We start from the raw sequence: 22726 nt of genomic DNA, 5'->3' as shown, positions 1-22726 counted from the left end.
AGGACACCGAGGTGCCGCCTACTTCGACAGTGACCGTCTCCACTGCCTTCCTGGAGCTAATCAGGACAGTGGGTAGGAACTGCTCTCGGAAAACCTGCGTGTCCAGAGTGTCCGTCTTGTATTTTAACCTGGCTTGGGCTGCTATCTGGGCTTCGGACGAGGGAGGGCATCCCAGGTCGCAAAAGATGGCCAAGTGGTCGCTGCCAGTGTAACTCTCGCTGAGTCTCCACCTCGTTAGCGTGAACGACGAGCCGCTAGTGAAGGTGAGGTCCACCACAGAGCCCAGTCCGGCGCGCCTGAACATGTGCCGGTTTCCATGGTTTAGAAGAGCCCGGTCCAACGTCGCTAATGCCTCCAGCGCCATCCTGCCTCTCGCGTTGGTGGTTCAACTGCCCCAGCTCGCTGACCTTGCGTTGAAGTCGCCCGCTATAAGAATCTGGGTGCGGCCTCTAGCGTCCGCTGCCAGTCTATCTAATGCCCGACTAATTGCGATTAAGGTCAGGCTGGGGGCTAGGTATAAGCTGTACACCCACCATCTGCCTACCCTAGCCCTAACAAATCCGATGTCCGAAAGAACATCTGTTAATTGTTGGGCTTCTCTGCTGCACCTCCAGATCGCTGCTTTCTTGGAGCGGTCGGGCTCCACTCTGCGTTCGCGCACCGTCTGCACTAGCAGGTCTTGGCCTGCAGTGCAGTGATTCAGGTTTAGCTGAATCAAAAGCATCATTGCAGTGCCTTTGGTGCTCCTTTTCCCGCCAATGGGCACTTCCGGGTGCCCATTTGGTGGTTGGTCGCTTGGGTTCCTCTGCTTGCGCACAAGAAGCACTTAGCTTCGTTAGGACACTCGGAGGCCTTGTGTCCCGCGGTCACGCATTTGAAGCAGCACTGGCTTCTGTCGACGGTGCTTTTACAATGGACCGCTATGTGGCCTTCCTCCAGACATCTGAAGCATCTTTGGCGTGGCTCCAGCTCCTTGATCTGGCATGTGAAATGTTATATGTGTAAATGATCTGATCTGGAGTGCGTGACGGACTGGACACGCCCGTCGACGTCGGTCAGGCCAAGGAGCAGGCCGCCCAGCTCTACTCGGCCGGCGAGGCCAAGCTGGGAACGGACGAGGAGGTCTTCAACCGGATCATGTCGCACGCCAGCTTCCCGCAGCTGCGACTCGTCTTCGAGGAGTACAAGGAGCTCTCCGGGCAGACCATCGAGCAGGCCATCAAGCACGAGATGTCCGACGAGCTGCACGAGGCCATGATGGCCATAGGTCAGTATATACATATTTAACTGTTCCGTTATAAGTAATTGTTGTAACAGACACTTGGTTAAATGACACACTTCTTAACCTTTTAGTTGAGTGCGTCCAGTCACCGGCGGCCTTCTTCGCCAACCGCCTGTACAAGGCCATGAATGGCGCCGGCACCGATGACGCCACGCTCATCCGCATCATCGTCAGCCGCTCGGAGATCGACCTGGAGACCATTAAGCAGGAGTTCGAGCGGATCTACAACCGTACGCTGCACAGCGCCGTGGTGGTAAGTGGATCTCGAAGAATCGCAAGTGCTTCGCACATGGTTAACGCACCCCTTTCCCCTTCTCTTCACGTACTTGTCGGTATTTGTTGCGGTGTTTGTGTTGTCCTAGGACGTAAGTATTGGCCACGCCATTGGTGAAACGGATGCATTCCTGGTCTTGGTTACTCCACGCTATCAAGTGCTCCTTTTACGCTACATATGCTGCCAAAATCCCCATCAAATTATTTCTAAGAACGCCGAAGCAAACTGGTTCTTGGGCATTTTTCGATATCTCATTATTGGCTTGCCAAAAAAGTATTTTCGGGCAAAGTAGTAATTGTAGTGTAGAGGGCATAGCCAAAAAAGCAAGAACTTGGATCTCGCTTCAATACGTTCCTTTCTTTACTTTCCAGGCGGAGACCTCTGGTGACTACAAGCGGGCCCTGACAGCCCTACTTGGATCCGCCTAGGCCCGAGGATGTGGCAGCTGGTCCGCCCAATATTTTATTCGTGTTAATAGCTTTGATCGTAGTGTGCCTCTGGGGGAAATTCTCTTGGATTCCCCATCTATGAGTTTAACGTCAAAACAATATCAGTAGTCAAAATTGGAATCCTGGTTAGAGAGCATTGTAATCCAAACACAATTTTTACAATTTTAGCTTTAGCCGTTTTTTAAATTGAATAAGCTTAGTATTACACAGATTGGACAATGGGCTTAGTACTGATTAAGTTTTTACGATCAACGTATTCTACTTTGAGGTACTATAACTATTGCCATTTAACCAATTCCTAACTAATACCGATTTCTTATGTGCACCCCCCACCAGCGGCGGAAAGAAACAGCCTCTCAACCTAAGCGTCTACAATGTGCAGGCTACGAACATTCCACCAAAAGAGACACTGGTCTACACAAAGCAGACCCAGACGACCAGTACCGGAGGCGGAAACGGCGATGGTGCGTATTGCCCCCGGGGCGGGGATCTGGTTGGGCTCTACCGTAACCACTATCCATAGTTTGACTCCATCTTTCGCTACTGTTACCGTTCTTATTCTTGGTCTCGTTGTTAAATGTGTTTGGCTTCCCTGCGCTCCTGTTTCCCCGACTCCGTCCCCGTCCGCCGGAGGAGCAGTGTATCTATCTGTCCCTCTCACTCTCTCTGTCCATGTCTGTGCTCCAAACTCTCCCTTTCTGTCTGGTGCTAGCTTACACCGCTGCATGCTGACCCTGTTTCCGCGCTTTGTTCCCCATCAAGTGCCCCCAACTCCCGTCCCTCCCAGCAGAGAAAAAAAACTAAGATGCAAACAGAAACCATAATCCATAGTGAAATAAAATAACAAATACAGTTCTTTCTTGCCACTCCTCGCCTCTGTCAGGATATATGGAGGACTGGTGGCGTCCACGTAAAGGTCCTAATCTTAATTTTAAGCAAACTCCACACCTAATCACACATCAGCACACAAAACTTGTTGTGACAAAACGAAGCGGCATACACATGTGAATACACGAAGAGCTCCATGTGAAGCGCCCACACGACTTAGTCTAAATTTGCTGTAAGGCTCTGCAGGCAGAAGGATGTCAGCATCGTACATGCGTAGACAATTCGGTGGACTATCTACTTAACTGCTTGAATTTAGACAGCTTCCTTTTGCTTTGCCTCGGCCCAATTTGGTTGCGATGCCCAAGAAACGTAGTTGCTGGTCGATTGATCATCTTATGACAGATTTCTCTTGATTTGGTCAATCCGCATTATTGGTTTTTGGTTCCTTCAGTGCTCTCAATTTAGCCCATCTATCCCAGCAATTGTTTTTGTTAATTTATTTTAAAAATCTGAGGAACCATCCGTCACTATTTTGTTTACTATGCAATATTAGGCACACTATCTAAGCACTTCAATCCGAACTTTATAAAAATAAGTATCCTTTTGTCGTTCCTGTCCACCCCTATGAAGTCTAAAAACTTTCTTTAATTTTTGTCGCGTTTTTTTAAGCACCAAGGAATCACCAAGCATTACACCAATTGGTCATGGTCTTGGTCTTGGTCTCCACTCATTTCCGCATATCAACCGCTGTCCAGCATCAATCTGTCCATCCACATGCAAATCCACATCCATCTGCTTGTGTACATCCTACATTTGCATGACTGCTGATGCTACTGCATTGCCCGCCCCTCATTGTGTGTAGTGTTGCTAATCCCAGTCATTCATCCTGAAACCCGAGATAACAATGTCCTAACCACTAACAAAACTTATCGAAAACAACGAATACGCAGCAGCGACAGGAAGCTAGACTTGCTCCATTTCACGCACTCTCACGCAAACTCGACAGCGAGCGACCTTTGCCTGTCTCGCTCTCTCAGCTATTGATTCCGATAACCGATACCCTCTTCAATTACAGCACTATTATAGAATCGATCAATAAGCCGTTAACCTTAACTTGTTTAATTTATATGTAATATATTCGTTATATGTCTATCCCTTTCCCCCGATGTGATGCACGCACGCACACAGCCACACTCGAAAGAAGACGAGGACAGGCGAGAGGAACAAATGTACTGCAATGCTCCTTCTCTCCCTCTCTCTCGCTTTCCCCCTTACACTAAGAGCTTCATCGAATCCCCAAAATCCGAAACCCACAATCCCGCCTCAATGAGCCCCACAAACAAAGTCAAATGTCTCAGAAAATTACGGTTCCTAGCCAAGCGAAACGAAGACGAAGAAGAACGCGTAATGATAACTCAATCTAAACTCAAATAAGTTCAAAACCAAATCGAATCAGATCGAATCAATCAGAGCCGAAAGTAGAATTGTTCCTGTTCTGTCGATTGTCATGTTCCTCTAGCTGTGTTAGTTTTATACCTTAAACAGTGCTTGCATTTGATGCCCAAGGAGACGACGAAGAGAGCTCACTGCAGAACCTGGGCAACGGATTCACCTCCAAGCTGCCACCGGGCTATCTCACCCACGGCCTGCCCACCGTTAAGGACGTCGCCCCGGCCATCACACCACTCGAGATCAAGAAGGAGACTGAAGTGAAGAAGGAGGGTGAGTCACCACGTCGAATAGACATCTATTTACATTCTCTCGAATTCCCACCCTTAATGAAAAAGTCTTTCTTTCATTATACTAACTGTTATTTTTATTTATCAACCAGATATTTTTTTATTAATTAGTAGACCTTATAAAATCATTCGTTTGTTCTCTTGTTTGGTTAATGCTAGCAAAATATTTATTAATATTTAAGGTTTTGTTATGTTTTGCTTCCAAATGATGATGATATGCATTTGCATTGATGCATTTTATAATAATAAAAGCTCAAATGTTGTTTAGATCAGTGCTAAAGAATTCGCGTGCATTTCCATTGCACGCATGGAAATGTTGAGTAAGAAGCTATTCACAAATATTCCTCCTCTCCATCTTTCCTCCAGTCAACGAGCTGTCCGAGGAGCAGAAGCAGATGATCATACTGTCGGAGAACTTCCAGCGGTTCGTGGTGCGTGCCGGCCGCGTCATCGAACGGGCCCTCTCGGAGAATGTGGACATATACACGGACTACATCGGCGGCGGCGACAGCGAGGAGGCGAACGACGAGCGATCGCATGCGCGGCTCTCGCTGAACCGCGTCTTCTACGACGAGCGCTGGTCGAAGAACCGCTGCATCACCAGCATGGACTGGTCCACCCACTTCCCCGAGCTGGTGGTGGGCTCGTACCACAACAACGAGGAGAGTCCGAACGAGCCGGACGGCGTGGTGATGGTTTGGAACACCAAGTTCAAGAAGAGCACGCCCGAGGACGTCTTCCACTGCCAGAGCGCGGTGATGTCCACCTGCTTTGCCAAGTTCAATCCCAACCTGATCCTCGGCGGCACCTATTCGGGCCAGATTGTGCTGTGGGACAATCGCGTGCAGAAGCGCACGCCCATACAGCGCACGCCCCTCAGTGCCGCGGCGCACACGCATCCCGTCTACTGCCTCCAAATGGTGGGCACCCAGAATGCGCACAACGTCATCTCCATATCCTCGGACGGCAAGCTGTGCTCCTGGTCGCTGGACATGCTGTCGCAACCACAGGACACGCTGGAGCTGCAGCAGCGCCAGTCTAAGGCCATTGCCATTACATCGATGGCCTTCCCGGCCAACGAGATCAATAGCCTGGTGATGGGCAGTGAGGACGGCTACGTCTACTCCGCCTCGCGCCACGGCCTGCGCTCCGGGGTCAACGAGGTTTACGAACGCCATCTTGGCCCTATCACTGGCATATCCACGCACTACAACCAGCTGTCGCCGGACTTTGGCCACCTCTTCCTAACCTCGTCCATTGACTGGACCATCAAGCTCTGGTCGCTAAAGGTACCCATTTCAAGTTGCCAGTTCTCTGTCGTCTCCGGAATTAATTCAAATATGCCCACTCTTTCAGGACACAAAGCCGCTGTACTCCTTTGAGGACAACTCCGACTACGTGATGGACGTCGCCTGGTCGCCCGTGCATCCCGCACTCTTCGCCGCCGTCGACGGCAGCGGTCGCCTGGACCTGTGGAACCTCAACCAAGACACGGAGGTGCCGATCGCCTCGATTGTCGTGGCGGGAGCACCAGCCCTTAACCGCGTCTCTTGGACCCCATCCGGTCTGCACGTGTGCATCGGCGACGAGGCCGGCAAGCTGTACGTGTACGACGTGGCCGAGAACCTGGCGCAGCCATCGCGCGACGAGATCAAGATGAACCAGAGCGATGAGGTCTAGGACGATATAGTTAACTGGTAGTTGAGAGTCGGTACCACTTTTGCTAATCTTACAGGAGCGACCTTGAATGAAATTTAATTTGTATTTTTGTATCTTTTGTGATCCCGCTACTGTGTATAGCCCAGAACTCAAAACTCAACCGCAGTCCAAGTGCTCAGAATCACTCCAAAGCCCCCAAGAAATCAGGGGAAACTGCAAAATTCTCTAGATGACCACAGTAACTGTAACTGTAACTGTATTATTTTGTTACTCAATATTGGTTTCATTCCATAGCTATTTTCCCAGTTCTGTTCCCACCAAAAATCGCAACCAAATTGGCTATTCCGACTCCCCGGAAATTTGATTGGTGGTGGTAACTGAACTGCAAATAGGATTCATACTTGATTTTAAATTAGTGCAACTAACAAGATTGCAGAAAGATCGTTTATTGTTTATTCGACTGTCGGGCAGGCTGAAAGCAACACATAAATAAATTAAATGCTACATATTATATACAACAACGTATTAAGCGTGGAAGTGGGGGCTTGGGAATGAAGGTACGAGGACTGAAGATGGAGCTACGTCCCCTCAACTGAAAGAGCCCAAATGTAAATGTATTATAGCGAAGCCTATTTAACGAGATTAAATAAACATAATATCTATATATACACCTATAAGAAAGAGATGTCTATTATTTGGCTCGGATATAACCCTCAGAAATGAATTTATTCGATATTTTGTTTGTTTTTTTAATTCGTTTATTTAAGATTAACAGATTAACAATGTAACAGTAAGGATGGCAAATCCAGGACCCCCCGCGGTATGGCTGCATTGCTTCGCGAGGACGATCAGGATTTGCTTACTCGTAGACCCTCCTGGCTCTCTCGGCTCTTCTGAGCTCGGTGGTTATCGCTGCGGCGAAGCTGTTGACCGCTTGCCATTTCGCATCACCCTGCAGCATGAATGGGACTAGGTTATCCGCAGTCAGTCTGCTGCCAAGTACGGTTTCCAGAGAGCTCCGTTCCCTTGCATATTTAACCCACGAGAAGAGAACGTGCTCTGCTGTTTCGCTCCATCTACTTCTGCACCATGGGCAATCATTCGCCTCCTCATGTCCAAAGCGCTTCACATATCTGCGAAAGCAACCGTGTCCACTGACCAGCTGCGTTAGATGGAACGTTATTTCGCCATGATTCCGTTCTATCCACGGCTTGAGATTGGGGATCAGCTGATGCGTCCAGCGACCCTTAAGCTCGTTGTTCCACCTGAGCTGCCATGTCTCCACGGTGTGCTGCCTTGCTTCTGCTCGTATTGCCCTCTTGACGCAGGGGCAGAGGCTTCTACCGTGTGTTTGGTTGAAGACCACATTATTCCTGCGATCACCAATGCCGCCGCGTTGGACACTGTTCTGAAGGCGCAGCAGATGCGTAGTGCTGACAGTCTATGGGTAGCATTTAGGCCCTGGGCGTAGCTTTCTTGTGTCTATCATGACTCCCAGGTACTTGATTGGCCATGAGGAGGACACCGAAGTACCGCCTACTTCGACAGTGACCGTCTCCACTGCCTTCCTGGAGCTAATCAGGACAGTGGGTATGAACTGCTCTCGGAATACCTGCCTGTCCAGAGTGTCCGTCTTGTATTTTAACCTGGCTTGGGCTGCTATCTGGGCTTCGGACGAGGGAGGGCATCCCAGGTCGCAAAAGATGGCCAAGTGGTCGCTGCCAGTGTAACTCTCGCTGAGTCTCCACCTCGTTAGCGTGAACGACGAGCCGCTAGTGAAGGTGAGGTCCACCACAGAGCCCAGTCCGGCGCGCCTGAACATGTGCCGGTTTCCATGGTTTAGAAGAGCCCGGTCCAACGTCGCTAATGCCTCCAGCGCCATCCTGCCTCTCGCGTTGGTAGTTCAACTGCCCCAGCTCTCTGACCTTGCGTTGAAGTCGCCCGCTATAAGAATCTGGGTGCGGCCTCTAGCGTCCGCTGCCAGTCTGGATGCGATTAAGGTCAGGCTGGGGGCTAGGTATAAGCTGTACACCCACCATCTGCCTACCCTAGCCCTAACAAATCCGATGTCCGAAAGAACATCTGTTAATTGTTGGGCTTCTCTGCTGCACCTCCAGATCGCTGCTTTCTTGGAGCGGTCGAGCTCCACTCTGCGTTCGCGCACCGTCTGCACTAGCAGGTCTTGGGCTGCAGTGCAGTGATTCAGGTTTAGCTGAATCAAAAGCATCATTGCAGTGCCTTTGGTGCTCCTTTTCCCGCCAATGGGCACTTCCGGGTGCCCATTTGGTGGTTGGTCGCTTGGGTTCCTCTGCTTGCGCACAAGAAGCACTTAGCTTCGTTAGGTCACTCAGCGGCCTTGTGTCCCGCGGTCACGCATTTGAAGCAGCACTGGCTTCTGTCGACGGTGCTTTTACAATGGACCGCTATGTGGCCTTCCTCCAGACATCTAAAGCATCTTTGGCGTGGCTCCAGCTCCTTGATCTGGCATGTGAAATGTTATATGTGTAAATGATCTGATCCGGAGTGCGTGACGGACTGGACACGCCCGTCGACGTCGGTCAGGCCAAGGAGCAGGCCGCCCAGCTCTACTCGGCCGGCGAGGCCAAGCTGGGAACGGACGAGGAGGTCTTCAACCGGATCATGTCGCACGCCAGCTTCCCGCAGCTGCGACTCGTCTTCGAGGAGTACAAGGAGCTCTCCGGGCAGACCATCGAGCAGGCCATCAAGCACGAGATGTCCGACGAGCTGCACGAGGCCATGATGGCCATAGGTCAGTATATATTTAACTGTTCCGTTATAAGTAATTGTTGTAACAGACACTTGGTTAAATGACACACTTCTTAACCTTTTAGTTGAGTGCGTCCAGTCACCGGCGGCCTTCTTCGCCAACCGCCTGTACAAGGCCATGAATGGCGCCGGCACCGATGACGCCACGCTCATCCGCATCATCGTCAGCCGCTCGGAGATCGACCTGGAGACCATTAAGCAGGAGTTCGAGCAGATCTACAACCGTACGCTGCACAGCGCCGTGGTGGTAAGTGGATCTCGAAGAATCGCGAGTGCTTCGCACATGGTTAACGCACCCCTTTCCCCTTCTCTTCACGTACTTGTCGCTATTTGTTGCGGTGTTTGTGTTGTCCTAGGACGTAAGTATTGGCCACGCCATTGGTGAAACGGATGCATTCCTGGTCTTGGTTACTCCACGCTATCAAGTGCTCCTTTTACGCTACATATGCTGCCAAAATCCCCATCAAATTATTTCTAAGAACGCCGAAGCAAACTGGTTCTTGGGCATTTTTCGATATCTCATTATTGGCTTGCCAAAAAAGTATTTTCGGGCAAAGTAGTAATTGTAGTGTAGAGGGCATAGCCAAAAAAGCAAGAACTTGGATCTCGCTTCAATACGTTCCTTTCTTTACTTTCCAGGCGGAGACCTCTGGTGACTACAAGCGGGCCCTGACAGCCCTACTTGGATCCGCCTAGGCCCGAGGATGTGGCAGCTGGTCCGCCCAATATTTTATTCGTGTTAATAGCTTTGATCGTAGTGTGCCTTTGGGGGAAATTCTGTTGGATTCCCCATCTATGAGTTTAACGTCAAAACAATATCAGTAGTCAAAATTGGAATCCTGGTTAGAGAGCATTGTAATCCAAACACAATTTTTACAATTTTAGCTTTAGCCGTTTTTTAAATTGAATAAGCTTAGTATTACACAGATTGGACAATGGGCTTAGTACTGATTAAGTTTTTACGATCAACGTATTCTACTTTGAGGTACTATAACTATTGCCATTTAACCAATTCCTAACTAATACCGATTTCTTATGTGCACCCCCCACCAGCGGCGGAAAGAAACAGCCTCTCAACCTAAGCGTCTACAATGTGCAGGCTACGAACATTCCACCAAAAGAGACACTGGTCTACACAAAGCAGACCCAGACGACCAGTACCGGAGGCGGAAACGGCGATGGTGCGTATTGCCCCCGGGGCGGGGATCTGGTTGGGCTCTACCGTAACCACTATCCATAGTTTGACTCCATCTTTCGCTACTGTTACCGTTCTTATTCTTGGTCTCGTTGTTAAATGTGTTTGGCTTCCCTGCGCTCCTGTTTCCCCGACTCCGTCCCCGTCCGCCGGAGGAGCAGTGTATCTATCTGTCCCTCTCACTCTCTCTGTCCATGTCTGTGCTCCAAACTCTCCCTTTCTGTCTGGTGTTAGCTTACACCGCTGCATGCTGACCCTGTTTCCGCGCTTTGTTCCCCATCAAGTGCCCCCAACTCCCGTCCCTCCCAGCAGAGAAAAAAACAAAGATGCAAACAGAAACCATAATCCATAGTGAAATAAAATAACAAATACAGTTCTTTCTTGCCACTCCTCGCCTCTGTCAGGATATATGGAGGACTGGTGGCGTCCACGTAAAGGTACTAATCTTAATTTTAAGCAAACTCTACACCTAATCACACATCAGCACACGAAAGTTATTGTGACAAAACGAAGCGGCATACACATGTGAATACACGAAGAGCTCCATGTGAAGCGCCCACACGACTTAGTCTAAATTTGTTGTAAGGCTCTGCAGGCAGAAGGATGTCAGCATCGTACATGCGTAGACAATTCGGTGGACTATCTACTTAACTGCTTGAATTTAGACAGCTTCCTTTTGCTTTGCCTCGGCCCAATTTGGTTGCAATGCCCAAGAAACGTAGTTGCTGGTCGATTGATCATCTTATGACAGATTTCTCTTGATTTGGTCAATCCGCATTATTGGTTTTTGGTTCCTTCAGTGCTCTCAATTTAGCCCATCTATCCCAGCAATTGTTTTTGTTAATTTATTTTAAAAATCTGAGGAACCATCCGTCACTATTTTGTTTACTATGCAATATTAGGCACACTATCTAAGCACTTCAATCCGAACTTTATAAAAATAAGTATCCTTTTGTCGTTCCTGTCCACCCCTATCAAGTCTAAAAACTTTCTTTAATTTTTGTCGCGTTTTTTTAAGCACCAAGGAATCACCAAGCATTACACCAATTGGTCATGGTCTTGGTCTTGGTCTCCACTCATTTCCGCATATCAACCGCTGTCCAGCATCAATCTGTCCATCCACATGCAAATCCACATCCATCTGCTTGTGTACATCCTACATTTGCATGACTGCTGATGCTACTGCATTGCCCGCCCCTCATTGTGTGTAGTGTTGCTAATCCCAGTCATTCATCCTGAAACCCGAGATAACAATGTCCTAACCACTAACAAAACTTATCGAAAACAACGAATACGCAGCAGCGACAGGAAGCTAGACTTGCTGCATTTCACGCACTCTCACGCAAACTCGACAGCGAGCGACTTTTGCCTGTCTCGCTCTCTCAGCTATTGATTCCGATAACCGATACCCTCTTCAATTACAGCACTATTATAGAATCGATCAATAAGCCGTTAACCTTAACTTGTTTAATTTATATGTAATATATTCGTTATATGTCTATCCCTTTCCCCCGATGTGATGCACGCACGCACACAGCCACACTCGAAAGAAGACGAGGACAGGCGAGAGGAACAAATGTACTGCAATGCTCCTTCTCTCCCTCTCTCTCGCTTTCCCCCTTACACTAAGAGCTTCATCGAATCCCCAAAATCCGAAACCCACAATCCCGCCTCAATGAGCCCCACAAACAAAGTCAAATGTCTCAGAAAATTACGGTTCCTAGCCAAGCGAAACGAAGACGAAGAAGAACGCGTAATGATAACTTAATCTAAACTCAAATAAGTTCAAAACCAAATCGAATCAGATCGAATCAATCAGAGCCGAAAGTAGAATTGTTCCTGTTCTGTCGATTGTCATGTTCCTCTAGCTGTGTTAGTTTTATACCTTAAACAGTGCTTGCATTTGATGCCCAAGGAGACGACGAAGAGAGCTCACTGCAGAACCTGGGCAACGGATTCACCTCCAAGCTGCCACCGGGCTATCTCACCCACGGCCTGCCCACCGTTAAGGACGTCGCCCCGGCCATCACACCACTCGAGATCAAGAAGGAGACTGAAGTGAAGAAGGAGGGTGAGTCACCACGTCGAATAGACATCTATTTACATTCTCTCGAATCCCCACCCTTAATGAAAAAGTCTTTCTTTCATTATACTAACTGTTATTTTTATTTCTCAACCAGATATTTTTTTATTAATTAGTAGACCTTATAAAATCATTCATTTGTTCTCTTGTTTGGTTAATGCTAGCAAAATATTTATTAATATTTAAGGTTTTGTTATGTTTTGCTTCAAAATGATGATGATATCATATTGATGCATTTTATAATTATAAAAGCTCAAATGTTGTTTAGATCAGTGCTAAAGAATTCGCGTGCATTTCCATTGCACGCATGGAAATGTTGAGTAAGAAGCTATTCACAAATATTCCTCCTCTCCATCTTTCCTCCAGTCAACGAGCTGTCCGAGGAGCAGAAGCAGATGATCATACTGTCGGAGAACTTCCAGCGGTTCGTGGTGCGTGCCGGCCGCGTCATCGAACGGGCCCTCTCGGAGAATGTGGACATATACACGGACTACATCGGCGGCGGCGACAGCGAGGAGGCGAACGACGAGCGATCGCATGCGCGGCTCTCGCTGAACCGCGTCTTCTACGACGAGCGCTGGTCGAAGAACCGCTGCATCACCAGCATGGACTGGTCCACCCACTTCCCCGAGCTGGTGGTGGGCTCGTACCACAACAACGAGGAGAGTCCGAACGAGCCGGACGGCGTGGTGATGGTGTGGAACACCAAGTTCAAGAAGAGCACGCCCGAGGACGTCTTCCACTGCCAGAGCGCGGTGATGTCCACCTGCTTTGCCAAGTTCAATCCCAACCTGATCCTCGGCGGCACCTATTCGGGCCAGATTGTGCTGTGGGACAATCGCGTGCAGAAGCGCACGCCCATACAGCGCACGCCCCTCAGTGCCGCGGCGCACACGCATCCCGTCTACTGCCTCCAAATGGTGGGCACCCAGAATGCGCACAACGTCATCTCCATATCCTCGGACGGCAAGCTGTGCTCCTGGTCGCTGGACATGCTGTCCCAACCACAGGACACGCTGGAGCTGCAGCAGCGCCAGTCTAAGGCCATTGCCATTACATCGATGGCCTTCCCGGCCAACGAGATCAATAGCGTGGTGATGGGCAGTGAGGACGGCTACGTCTACTCCGCCTCGCGCCACGGCCTGCGCTCCGGGGTCAACGAGGTTTACGAACGCCATCTTGGCCCTATCACTGGCATATCCACGCACTACAACCAGCTGTCGCCGGACTTTGGCCACCTCTTCCTAACCTCGTCCATTGACTGGACCATCAAGCTCTGGTCGCTAAAGGTACCCATTTCAAGTTGCCAGTTCTCTGTCGTCTCCGGAATTAATTCAAATATGCCCACTCTTTCAGGACACAAAGCCGCTGTACTCCTTTGAGGACAACTCCGACTACGTGATGGACGTCGCCTGGTCGCCCGTGCATCCCGCACTCTTCGCCGCCGTCGACGGCAGCGGCCGCCTGGATCTGTGGAACCTCAACCAAGACACGGAGGTGCCGACCGCCTCGATTGTCGTGGCGGGAGCACCAGCCCTTAACCGCGTCTCTTGGACCCCATCCGGTCTGCACGTGTGCATCGGCGACGAGGCCGGCAAGCTGTACGTGTACGACGTGGCCGAGAACCTGGCGCAGCCATCGCGCGACGAATGGTCGCGGTTCAACACCCATCTTAGCGAGATCAAGATGAACCAGAGCGATGAGGTCTAGGACGATATAGTTAACTGGTAGTTGAGAGTCGGTACCACTTTTGCTAATCTTACAGGAGCGACCTTGAATGAAATTTAATTTGTATTTTTGTATCTTTTGTGATCCCGCTACTGTGTATAGCCCAGAACTCAAAACTTAACCGCAGTCCAAGTGCTCAGAATCACTCCAAAGCCCCCAAGAAATCAGGGGAAACTGCAAAATTCTCTAGATGACCACAGTAACTGTACTAGAAGTTTTATTCAATGAAACTCGATAGAATAGAGATAAACATAAATGAATACATATATATATACGAAGAATAGAACTTGAAGTTTATCTACCCGCATATTTGATTGGTATATCCATTATTTTGTTACTCAATATTGGTTTCATTCCATAGCTATTTTCCCAGTTCTGTTCCCACCAAAAATCGCAACCAAATTGGCTATTCCGACTCCCCGGAAATTTGATTGGTGGTGGTAACTGAACTGCAAATAGGATTCATACTTGATTTTAAATTAGTGCAACTAACAAGATTGCAGAAAGATCGTTTATTGTTTATTCGACTGTCGGGCAGGCTGAAAGCAACACATAAATAAATTAAATGCTACATATTATATACAACAACGTATTAATCGTGGAAGTGGGGGCTTGGGAATGAAGGTACGAGGACTGAAGATGGAGCTACGTCCCCTCAACTGAAAGAGCCCAAATGTAAATGTATTATAGCGAAGCCTATTTAACGAGATTAAATAAACATAATATCTATATATACACCTATAAGAAAGAGATGTCTATTATTTGGCTCGGATATAACCCTCAGAAATGAATTTATTCGATATTTTGTTTGTTTTTTTAATTCGTTTATTTAAGATTAACAGATTAACAATGTAACAGTAAGGATGGCAAATCCAGGACCCCCCGCGGTATGGCTGCATTGCTTCGCGAGGACGATCAGGATTTGCTTACTCGTAGACCCTCCTGGCTCTCTCGGCTCTTCTGAGCTCGGTGGTTATCGCTGCGGCGAAGCTGTTGACCGCTTGCCATTTCGCATCACCCTGCAGCATGAATGGGACTAGGTTATCCGCAGTCAGTCTGCTGCCAAGTACGGTTTCCAGAGAGCTCCGTTCCCTTGCATATTTAACCCACGAGAAGAGAACGTGCTCTGCTGTTTCGCTCCATCTACTTCTGCACCATGGGCAATCATCCGCCTCCTCATGTCCAAAGCGCTTCACATATCTGCGAAAGCAACCGTGTCCACTGACCAGCTGCGTTAGATGGAACGTTATTTCGCCATGATTCCGTTCTATCCACGGCTTGAGATTGGGGATCAGCTGATGCGTCCAGCGACCCTTAAGCTCGTTGTTCCACCTGAGCTGCCATGTCTCCACGGTGTGCTGCCTTGCTTCTGCTCGTATTGCCCTCTTGACGCAGGGGCAGAGGCTTCTACCGTGTGTTTGGTTGAAGACCACATTATTCCTGCGATCACCAATGCCGCCGCGTTGGACACTGTTCTGAAGGCGCAGCAGATGCGTAGTGCTGACAGTCTATGGGTAGCATTTAGGCCCTGGGCGTAGCTTTCTTGTGTCTATCATGACTCCCAGGTACTTGATTGGCCATGAGGAGGACACCGAAGTACCGCCTACTTCGACAGTGACCGTCTCCACTGCCTTCCTGGAGCTAATCAGGACAGTGGGTATGAACTGCTCTCGGAATACCTGCCTGTCCAGAGTGTCCGTCTTGTATTTTAACCTGGCTTGGGCTGCTATCTGGGCTTCGGACGAGGGAGGGCATCCCAGGTCGCAAAAGATGGCCAAGTGGTCGCTGCCAGTGTAACTCTCGCTGAGTCTCCACCTCGTTAGCGTGAACGACGAGCCGCTAGTGAAGGTGAGGTCCACCACAGAGCCCAGTCCGGCGCGCCTGAACATGTGCCGGTTTCCATGGTTTAGAAGAGCCCGGTCCAACGTCGCTAATGCCTCCAGCGCCATCCTGCCTCTCGCGTTGGTGGTTCAACTGCCCCAGCTCGCTGACCTTGCGTTGAAGTCGCCCGCTATAAGAATCTGGGTGCGGCCTCTAGCGTCCGCTGCCAGTCTATCTAATGCCCGACTAATTGCGATTAAGGTCAGGCTGGGGGCTAGGTATAAGCTGTACACCCACCATCTGCCTACCCTAGCCCTAACAAATCCGATGTCCGAAAGAACATCTGTTAATTGTTGGGCTTCTCTGCTGCACCTCCAGATCGCTGCTTTCTTGGAGCGGTCGGGCTCCACTCTGCGTTCGCGCACCGTCTGCACTAGCAGGTCTTGGCCTGCAGTGCAGTGATTCAGGTTTAGCTGAATCAAAAGCATCATTGCAGTGCCTTTGGTGCTCCTTTTCCCGCCAATGGGCACTTCCGGGTGCCCATTTGGTGGTTGGTCGCTTGGGTTCCTCTGCTTGCGCACAAGAAGCACTTAGCTTCGTTAGGACACTCAGAGGCCTTGTGTCCCGCGGTCACGCATTTGAAGCAGCACTGGCTTCTGTCGACGGTGCTTTTACAATGGACCGCTATGTAGCCTTCCTCCAGACATCTGAAGCATCTTTGGCGTGGCTCCAGCTCCTTGATCTGGCATGTGAAATGTTATATGTGTAAATGATCTGATCTGGAGTGCGTGACGGACTGGACACGCCCGTCGACGTCGGTCAGGCCAAGGAGCAGGCCGCCCAGCTCTACTCGGCCGGCGAGGCCAAGCTGGGAACGGACGAGGAGGTCTTCAACCGGATCATGTCGCACGCCAGCTTCCCGCAGCTGCGACTCGTCTTCGAGGAGTACAAGGAGCTCTCCGGGCAGACCATCGAGCAGGCCATCAAGCACGAGATGTCCGACGAGCTGCACGAGGCCATGATGGCCATAGGTCAGTATATATTTAACTGTTCCGTTATAAGTAATTGTTGTAACAGACACTTGGTTAAATGACACACTTCTTAACCTTTTAGTTGAGTGCGTCCAGTCACCGGCGGCCTTCTTCGCCAACCGCCTGTACAAGGCCATGAATGGCGCCGGCACCGATGACGCCACGCTCATCCGCATCATCGTCAGCCGCTCGGAGATCGACCTGGAGACCATTAAGCAGGAGTTCGAGCGGATCTACAACCGTACGCTGCACAGCGCCGTGGTGGTAAGTGGATCTCGAAGAATCGCGAGTGCTTCGCACATGGTTAACGCACCCCTTTCCCCTTCTCTTCACGTACTTGTCGCTATTTGTTGCGGTGTTTGTGTTGTCCTAGGACGTAAGTATTGGCCACGCCATTGGTGAAACGGATGCATTCCTGGTCTTGGTTACTCCACGCTATCAAGTGCTCCTTTTACGCTACATATGCTGCCAAAATCCCCATCAAATTATTTCTAAGAACGCCGAAGCAAACTGGTTCTTGGGCATTTTTCGATATCTCATTATTGGCTTGCCAAAAAAGTATTTTCGGGCAAAGTAGTAATTGTAGTGTAGAGGGCATAGCCAAAAAAGCAAGAACTTGGATCTCGCTTCAATACGTTCCTTTCTTTACTTTCCAGGCGGAGACCTCTGGTGACTACAAGCGGGCCCTGACAGCCCTACTTGGATCCGCCTAGGCCCGAAGATGTGGCAGCTGGTCCGCCCAATATTTTATTCGTGTTAATAGCTTTGATCGTAGTGTGCCTTTGGGGGAAATTCTGTTGGATTCCCCATCTATGAGTTTAACGTCAAAACAATATCAGTAGTCAAAATTGGAATCCTGGTTAGAGAGCATTGTAATCCAAACACAATTTTTACAATTTTAGCTTTAGCCGTTTTTTAAATTGAATAAGCTTAGTATTACACAGATTGGACAATGGGCTTAGTACTGATTAAGTTTTTACGATCAACGTATTCTACTTTGAGGTACTATAACTATTGCCATTTAACCAATTCCTAACTAATACCGATTTCTTATGTGCACCCCCCACCAGCGGCGGAAAGAAACAGCCTCTCAACCTAAGCGTCTACAATGTGCAGGCTACGAACATTCCACCAAAAGAGACACTGGTCTACACAAAGCAGACCCAGACGACCAGTACCGGAGGCGGAAACGGCGATGGTGCGTATTGCCCCCGGGGCGGGGATCTGGTTGGGCTCTACCGTAACCACTATCCATAGTTTGACTCCATCTTTCGCTACTGTTACCGTTCTTATTCTTGGTCTCGTTGTTAAATGTGTTTGGCTTCCCTGCGCTCCTGTTTCCCCGACTCCGTCCCCGTCCGCCGGAGGAGCAGTGTATCTATCTGTCCCTCTCACTCTCTCTGTCCATGTCTGTGCTCCAAACTCTCCCTTTCTGTCTGGTGCTAGCTTACACCGCTGCATGCTGACCCTGTTTCCGCGCTTTGTTCCCCATCAAGTGCCCCCAACTCGCGTCCCTCCCAGCAGAGAAAAAAACAAAGATGCAAACAGAAACCATAATCCATAGTGAAATAAAATAACAAATACAGTTCTTTCTTGCCACTCCTCGCCTCTGTCAGGATATATGGAGGACTGGTGGCGTCCACGTAAAGGTACTAATCTTAATTTTAAGCAAACTCCACACCTAATCACACATCAGCACACGAAAGTTATTGTGACAAAACGAAGCGGCATAAATTTGCTGTAAGGCTCTGCAGGCAGAAGGATGTCGGCATCGTACATGCGTAGACAATTCGGTGGACTATCTACTTAACTGCTTGAATTTAGACAGCTTCCTTTTGCTTTGCCTCGGCCCAATTTGGTTGCAATGCCCAAGAAACGTAGTTGCTGGTCGATTGATCATCTTATGACAGATTTCTCTTGATTTGGTCAATCCGCATTATTGGTTTTTGGTTCCTTCAGTGCTCTCAATTTAGCCCATCTATCCCAGCAATTGTTTTTGTTAATTTATTTTAAAAATCTGAGGAACCATCCGTCACTATTTTGTTTACTATGCAATATTAGGCACACTATCTAAGCACTTCAATCCGAACTTTATAAAAATAAGTATCCTTTTGTCGTTCCTGTCCACCCCTATGAAGTCTAAAAACTTTCTTTAATTTTTGTCGCGTTTTTTTAAGCACCAAGGAATCACCAAGCATTACACCAATTGGTCATGGTCTTGGTCTTGGTCTCCACTCATTTCCGCATATCAACCGCTGTCCAGCATCAATCTGTCCATCCACATGCAAATCCACATCCATCTGCTTGTGTACATCCTACATTTGCATGACTGCTGATGCTACTGCATTGCCCGCCCCTCATTGTGTGTAGTGTTGCTAATCCCAGTCATTCATCCTGAAACCCGAGATAACAATGTCCTAACCACTAACAAAACTTATCGAAAACAACGAATACGCAGCAGCGACAGGAAGCTAGACTTGCTCCATTTCACGCACTCTCACGCAAACTCGACAGCGAGCGACCTTTGCCTGTCTCGCTCTCTCAGCTATTGATTCCGATAACCGATACCCTCTTCAATTACAGCACTATTATAGAATCGATCAATAAGCCGTTAACCTTAACTTGTTTAATTTATATGTAATATATTCGTTATATGTCTATCCCTTTCCCCCGATGTGATGCACGCACGCACACAGCCACACTCGAAAGAAGACGAGGACAGGCGAGAGGAACCAATGTGCTGCAATGCTCCTTCTCTCCCTCTCTCTCGCTTTCCCCCTTACACTAAGAGCTTCATCGAATCCCCAAAATCCGAAACCCACAATCCCGCCTCAATGAGCCCCACAAACAAAGCCAAATGTCTCAGAAAATTACGGTTCCTAGCCAAGAGAAACGAAGACGAAGAAGAACGCGTAATGATAACTTAATCTAAACTCAAATAAGTTCAAAACCAAATCGAATCAGATCGAATCAATCAGAGCCGAAAGTAGAATTGTTCCTGTTCTGTCGATTGTCATGTTCCTCTAGCTGTGTTAGTTTTATACCTTAAACAGTGCTTGCATTTGATGCCCAAGGAGACGACGAAGAGAGCTCACTGCAGAACCTGGGCAACGGATTCACCTCCAAGCTGCCACCGGGCTATCTCACCCACGGCCTGCCCACCGTTAAGGACGTCGCCCCGGCCATCACACCACTCGAGATCAAGAAGGAGACTGAAGTGAAGAAGGAGGGTGAGTCACCACGTCGAATAGACATCTATTTACATTCTCTCGAATTCCCACCCTTAATGAAAAAGTCTTTCTTTCATTATACTAACTGTTATTTTTATTTATCAACCAGATATTTTTTTATTAATTAGTAGACCTTATAAAATCATTCGTTTGTTCTCTTGTTTGGTTAATGCTAGCAAAATATTTATTAATATTTAAGGTTTTGTTATGTTTTGCTTCCAAATGATGATGATATGCATTTGCATTGATGCATTTTATAATAATAAAAGCTCAAATGTTGTTTAGATCAGTGCTAAAGAATTCGCGTGCATTTCCATTGCACGCATGGAAATGTTAAGCAAGAAGCTATTCACAAATATTCCTCCTCTCCATCTTTCCTCCAGTCAACGAGCTGTCCGAGGAGCAGAAGCAGATGATCATACTGTCGGAGAACTTCCAGCGGTTCGTGGTGCGTGCCGGCCGCGTCATCGAACGGGCCCTCTCGGAGAATGTGGACATATACACGGACTACATCGGCGGCGGCGACAGCGAGGAGGCGAACGACGAGCGATCGCATGCGCGGCTCTCGCTGAACCGCGTCTTCTACGACGAGCGCTGGTCGAAGAACCGCTGCATCACCAGCATGGACTGGTCCACCCACTTCCCCGAGCTGGTGGTGGGCTCGTACCACAACAACGAGGAGAGTCCGAACGAGCCGGACGGCGTGGTGATGGTTTGGAACACCAAGTTCAAGAAGAGCACGCCCGAGGACGTCTTCCACTGCCAGAGCGCGGTGATGTCCACCTGCTTTGCCAAGTTCAATCCCAACCTGATCCTCGGCGGCACCTATTCGGGCCAGATTGTGCTGTGGGACAATCGCGTGCAGAAGCGCACGCCCATACAGCGCACGCCCCTCAGTGCCGCGGCGCACACGCATCCCGTCTACTGCCTCCAAATGGTGGGCACCCAGAATGCGCACAACGTCATCTCCATATCCTCGGACGGCAAGCTGTGCTCCTGGTCGCTGGACATGCTGTCGCAACCACAGGACACGCTGGAGCTGCAGCAGCGCCAGTCTAAGGCCATTGCCATTACATCGATGGCCTTCCCGGCCAACGAGATCAATAGCCTGGTGATGGGCAGTGAGGACGGCTACGTCTACTCCGCCTCGCGCCACGGCCTGCGCTCCGGGGTCAACGAGGTTTACGAACGCCATCTTGGCCCTATCACTGGCATATCCACGCACTACAACCAGCTGTCGCCGGACTTTGGCCACCTCTTCCTAACCTCGTCCATTGACTGGACCATCAAGCTCTGGTCGCTAAAGGTACCCATATCAAGTTGCCAGTTTTCTGTCGTCTCCGGAATTAATTCAAATATGCCCACTCTTTCAGGACACCAAGCCGCTGTACTCCTTTGAGCAGTACATCGCCTGGTCGCCCGTGCGACGGCAGCGGCCGCCTGGACCTGATAAAACTCAACCCAGACACGGAGCACCAGCCCTTCGCCGCGACTCCTGGACTCCATCCGGCCTGTGCATCGGCGACGAGGCCGGCAAGCTGTACGTGTACGACGTGGCCGAGAACCTGGCGCAGCCATCGCGCGACGAATGGTCGCGGTTCAACACCCATCTTAGCGAGATCAAGATGAACCAGGGTGACGAGATCTAGGACGATATAGTTAATAGTCGATACCACTTTTGCTAAGCTTACAGGATCGTCCTAGAACAAAATTTAAGTTGTATTTTTGGGATCCCGCTACTGTATAGAACCCAGAACTCAAAACTCAATTGCAGTCCAAGTGCTCAGAATCACTTAAAAGTCGCCAAGAAATCAGGGGAAACTGCAACATTCTCTACTTGACAGAATATAGACAAACATACATACATATGTACATATATATATACATAAGAATAGAACTACCCGCATATTTGATTGGTAATCCATTGTTTGTTTTAGTAGAGCCCAAATGTAAATGTATTATAGCGAAGCCTATTTAACAAGATTAAATAAACATAATATCTATACAAGATATCCTACGAGAAAAAGATGTCTATTATTTGGCTCGGATATAAAGTGTATACCCTCAGAAATGATTTTATTCGATATTTTGTTTTTTAAGATCTGAAAACATTTGAAGCGACTTTTTCCAAGACACTTGAATCCATTTTCGACTCTTTCGGCATAAAGCGCATTAAAAATTCCATTAAAACCTAGATGCTTGTGCACATTTTAAGCTTTTACGATCTCATCGCCAGGTTTTAATTAATTAATTCAAGAAATGTGCCGAATGAATCAGTTGATTTGGAATTCAAGTGCAACCCCAATTGAAGCGGAATTAAAAGCTCTCTCTCGCGCTCGCGTAAGCTTATACACTGAGAGAAACAAGATTGGCTTCAAACGGGGAAATGGCAGGTACCTATGTTGCAATACATCGCATCCATTATCTAAAACAGATAACAAATGCTTTAAAATTAAAAAAAAACTTTCGATTTCAAATTCGAAAAGAATTCAAAAATATTCCTTCTATGTTAAAACAAAAGAAATTAGATAAAAACCGATCGATTTTGAGCCAAAAGCAATACAATATGTGTATTTAATTTACGTAGCCGAGTGCTGCCTTCAGATTCTGCCATCCAAAA

General features: G+C 48.6%; 3 protein-coding genes and 3 pseudogenes across 8 annotated transcripts, besides 3 other annotated features; all 6 read left to right on the top strand.

The window, feature by feature from the left end:
* Positions 1 to 985: part of a mobile genetic element that runs on past the window's edge.
* On the top strand, positions 984 to 1984 carry CR33487 (annotated as a pseudogene).
* Positions 1985 to 2116: 132 nt separating this feature from the next.
* Positions 2117 to 6904, top strand: Sdic3 (Sperm-specific dynein intermediate chain 3). Of its 3 annotated transcripts, none has more exons than NM_167693.4 (5): positions 2117 to 2273; positions 2342 to 2469; positions 4379 to 4555; positions 4939 to 5861; positions 5929 to 6904. In NM_167693.4, the coding sequence occupies exons 1-5, from the start codon at positions 2224 to 2226 to the stop codon at positions 6250 to 6252; spliced, it is 1602 nt and encodes a 533-aa protein (NP_728323.3). In that variant the 5' UTR covers positions 2117 to 2223; the 3' UTR covers positions 6253 to 6904. The 3 variants fall into 3 exon arrangements, with proteins under 3 accessions (NP_728323.3, NP_001285482.2, NP_001285483.2); NM_001298553.2 differs by having other exon boundaries at positions 5929 to 6743; NM_001298554.2 differs by having other exon boundaries at positions 5929 to 6507.
* A 104-nt stretch (positions 6905 to 7008) lies between these two features.
* Positions 7009 to 8719: a mobile genetic element.
* Positions 8720 to 8739: 20 nt separating this feature from the next.
* On the top strand, positions 8740 to 9714 carry CR33496 (annotated as a pseudogene).
* A 142-nt stretch (positions 9715 to 9856) lies between these two features.
* Sdic2 (Sperm-specific dynein intermediate chain 2) lies at positions 9857 to 14754 on the top strand. 3 transcript variants are annotated; one of them, NM_001298552.2, is made up of 5 exons: positions 9857 to 10003; positions 10072 to 10199; positions 12108 to 12284; positions 12663 to 13585; positions 13653 to 14754. In NM_001298552.2, exons 1-5 carry the CDS (start codon positions 9954 to 9956, stop codon positions 14004 to 14006), a joined length of 1632 nt encoding a protein of 543 aa, NP_001285481.1. In that variant the 5' UTR covers positions 9857 to 9953; the 3' UTR covers positions 14007 to 14754. The 3 variants fall into 3 exon arrangements, with proteins under 3 accessions (NP_001285481.1, NP_001285480.1, NP_996516.1); NM_001298551.2 differs by having other exon boundaries at positions 12132 to 12284; positions 13653 to 14601; NM_206793.2 differs by having other exon boundaries at positions 13653 to 14306.
* A 114-nt stretch (positions 14755 to 14868) lies between these two features.
* Positions 14869 to 16594: a mobile genetic element.
* A 20-nt stretch (positions 16595 to 16614) lies between these two features.
* CR33491 lies at positions 16615 to 17589 on the top strand (annotated as a pseudogene).
* Positions 17590 to 17705: 116 nt separating this feature from the next.
* Positions 17706 to 22127, top strand: Sdic1 (Sperm-specific dynein intermediate chain 1). Of its 2 annotated transcripts, NM_001258848.1 has the most exons (6): positions 17706 to 17878; positions 17947 to 18074; positions 18493 to 18525; positions 19954 to 20106; positions 20490 to 21412; positions 21580 to 21948. In NM_001258848.1, the coding sequence occupies exons 1-6, from the start codon at positions 17829 to 17831 to the stop codon at positions 21733 to 21735; spliced, it is 1443 nt and encodes a 480-aa protein (NP_001245777.1). In that variant the 5' UTR covers positions 17706 to 17828; the 3' UTR covers positions 21736 to 21948. The 2 variants fall into 2 exon arrangements, with proteins under 2 accessions (NP_001245777.1, NP_524670.2); NM_079931.4 differs by lacking the exon at positions 18493 to 18525 and having other exon boundaries at positions 19930 to 20106; positions 21480 to 22127.
* Positions 22128 to 22726: the final 599 nt, after the last annotated feature.

This window comes from Drosophila melanogaster, chromosome X, assembly GCF_000001215.4.
Source record: "Drosophila melanogaster chromosome X".
Lineage (NCBI taxonomy): Eukaryota > Metazoa > Arthropoda > Insecta > Diptera > Drosophilidae > Drosophila > Drosophila melanogaster.
This window is presented reverse-complemented; position numbering and strand designations above follow the sequence as displayed.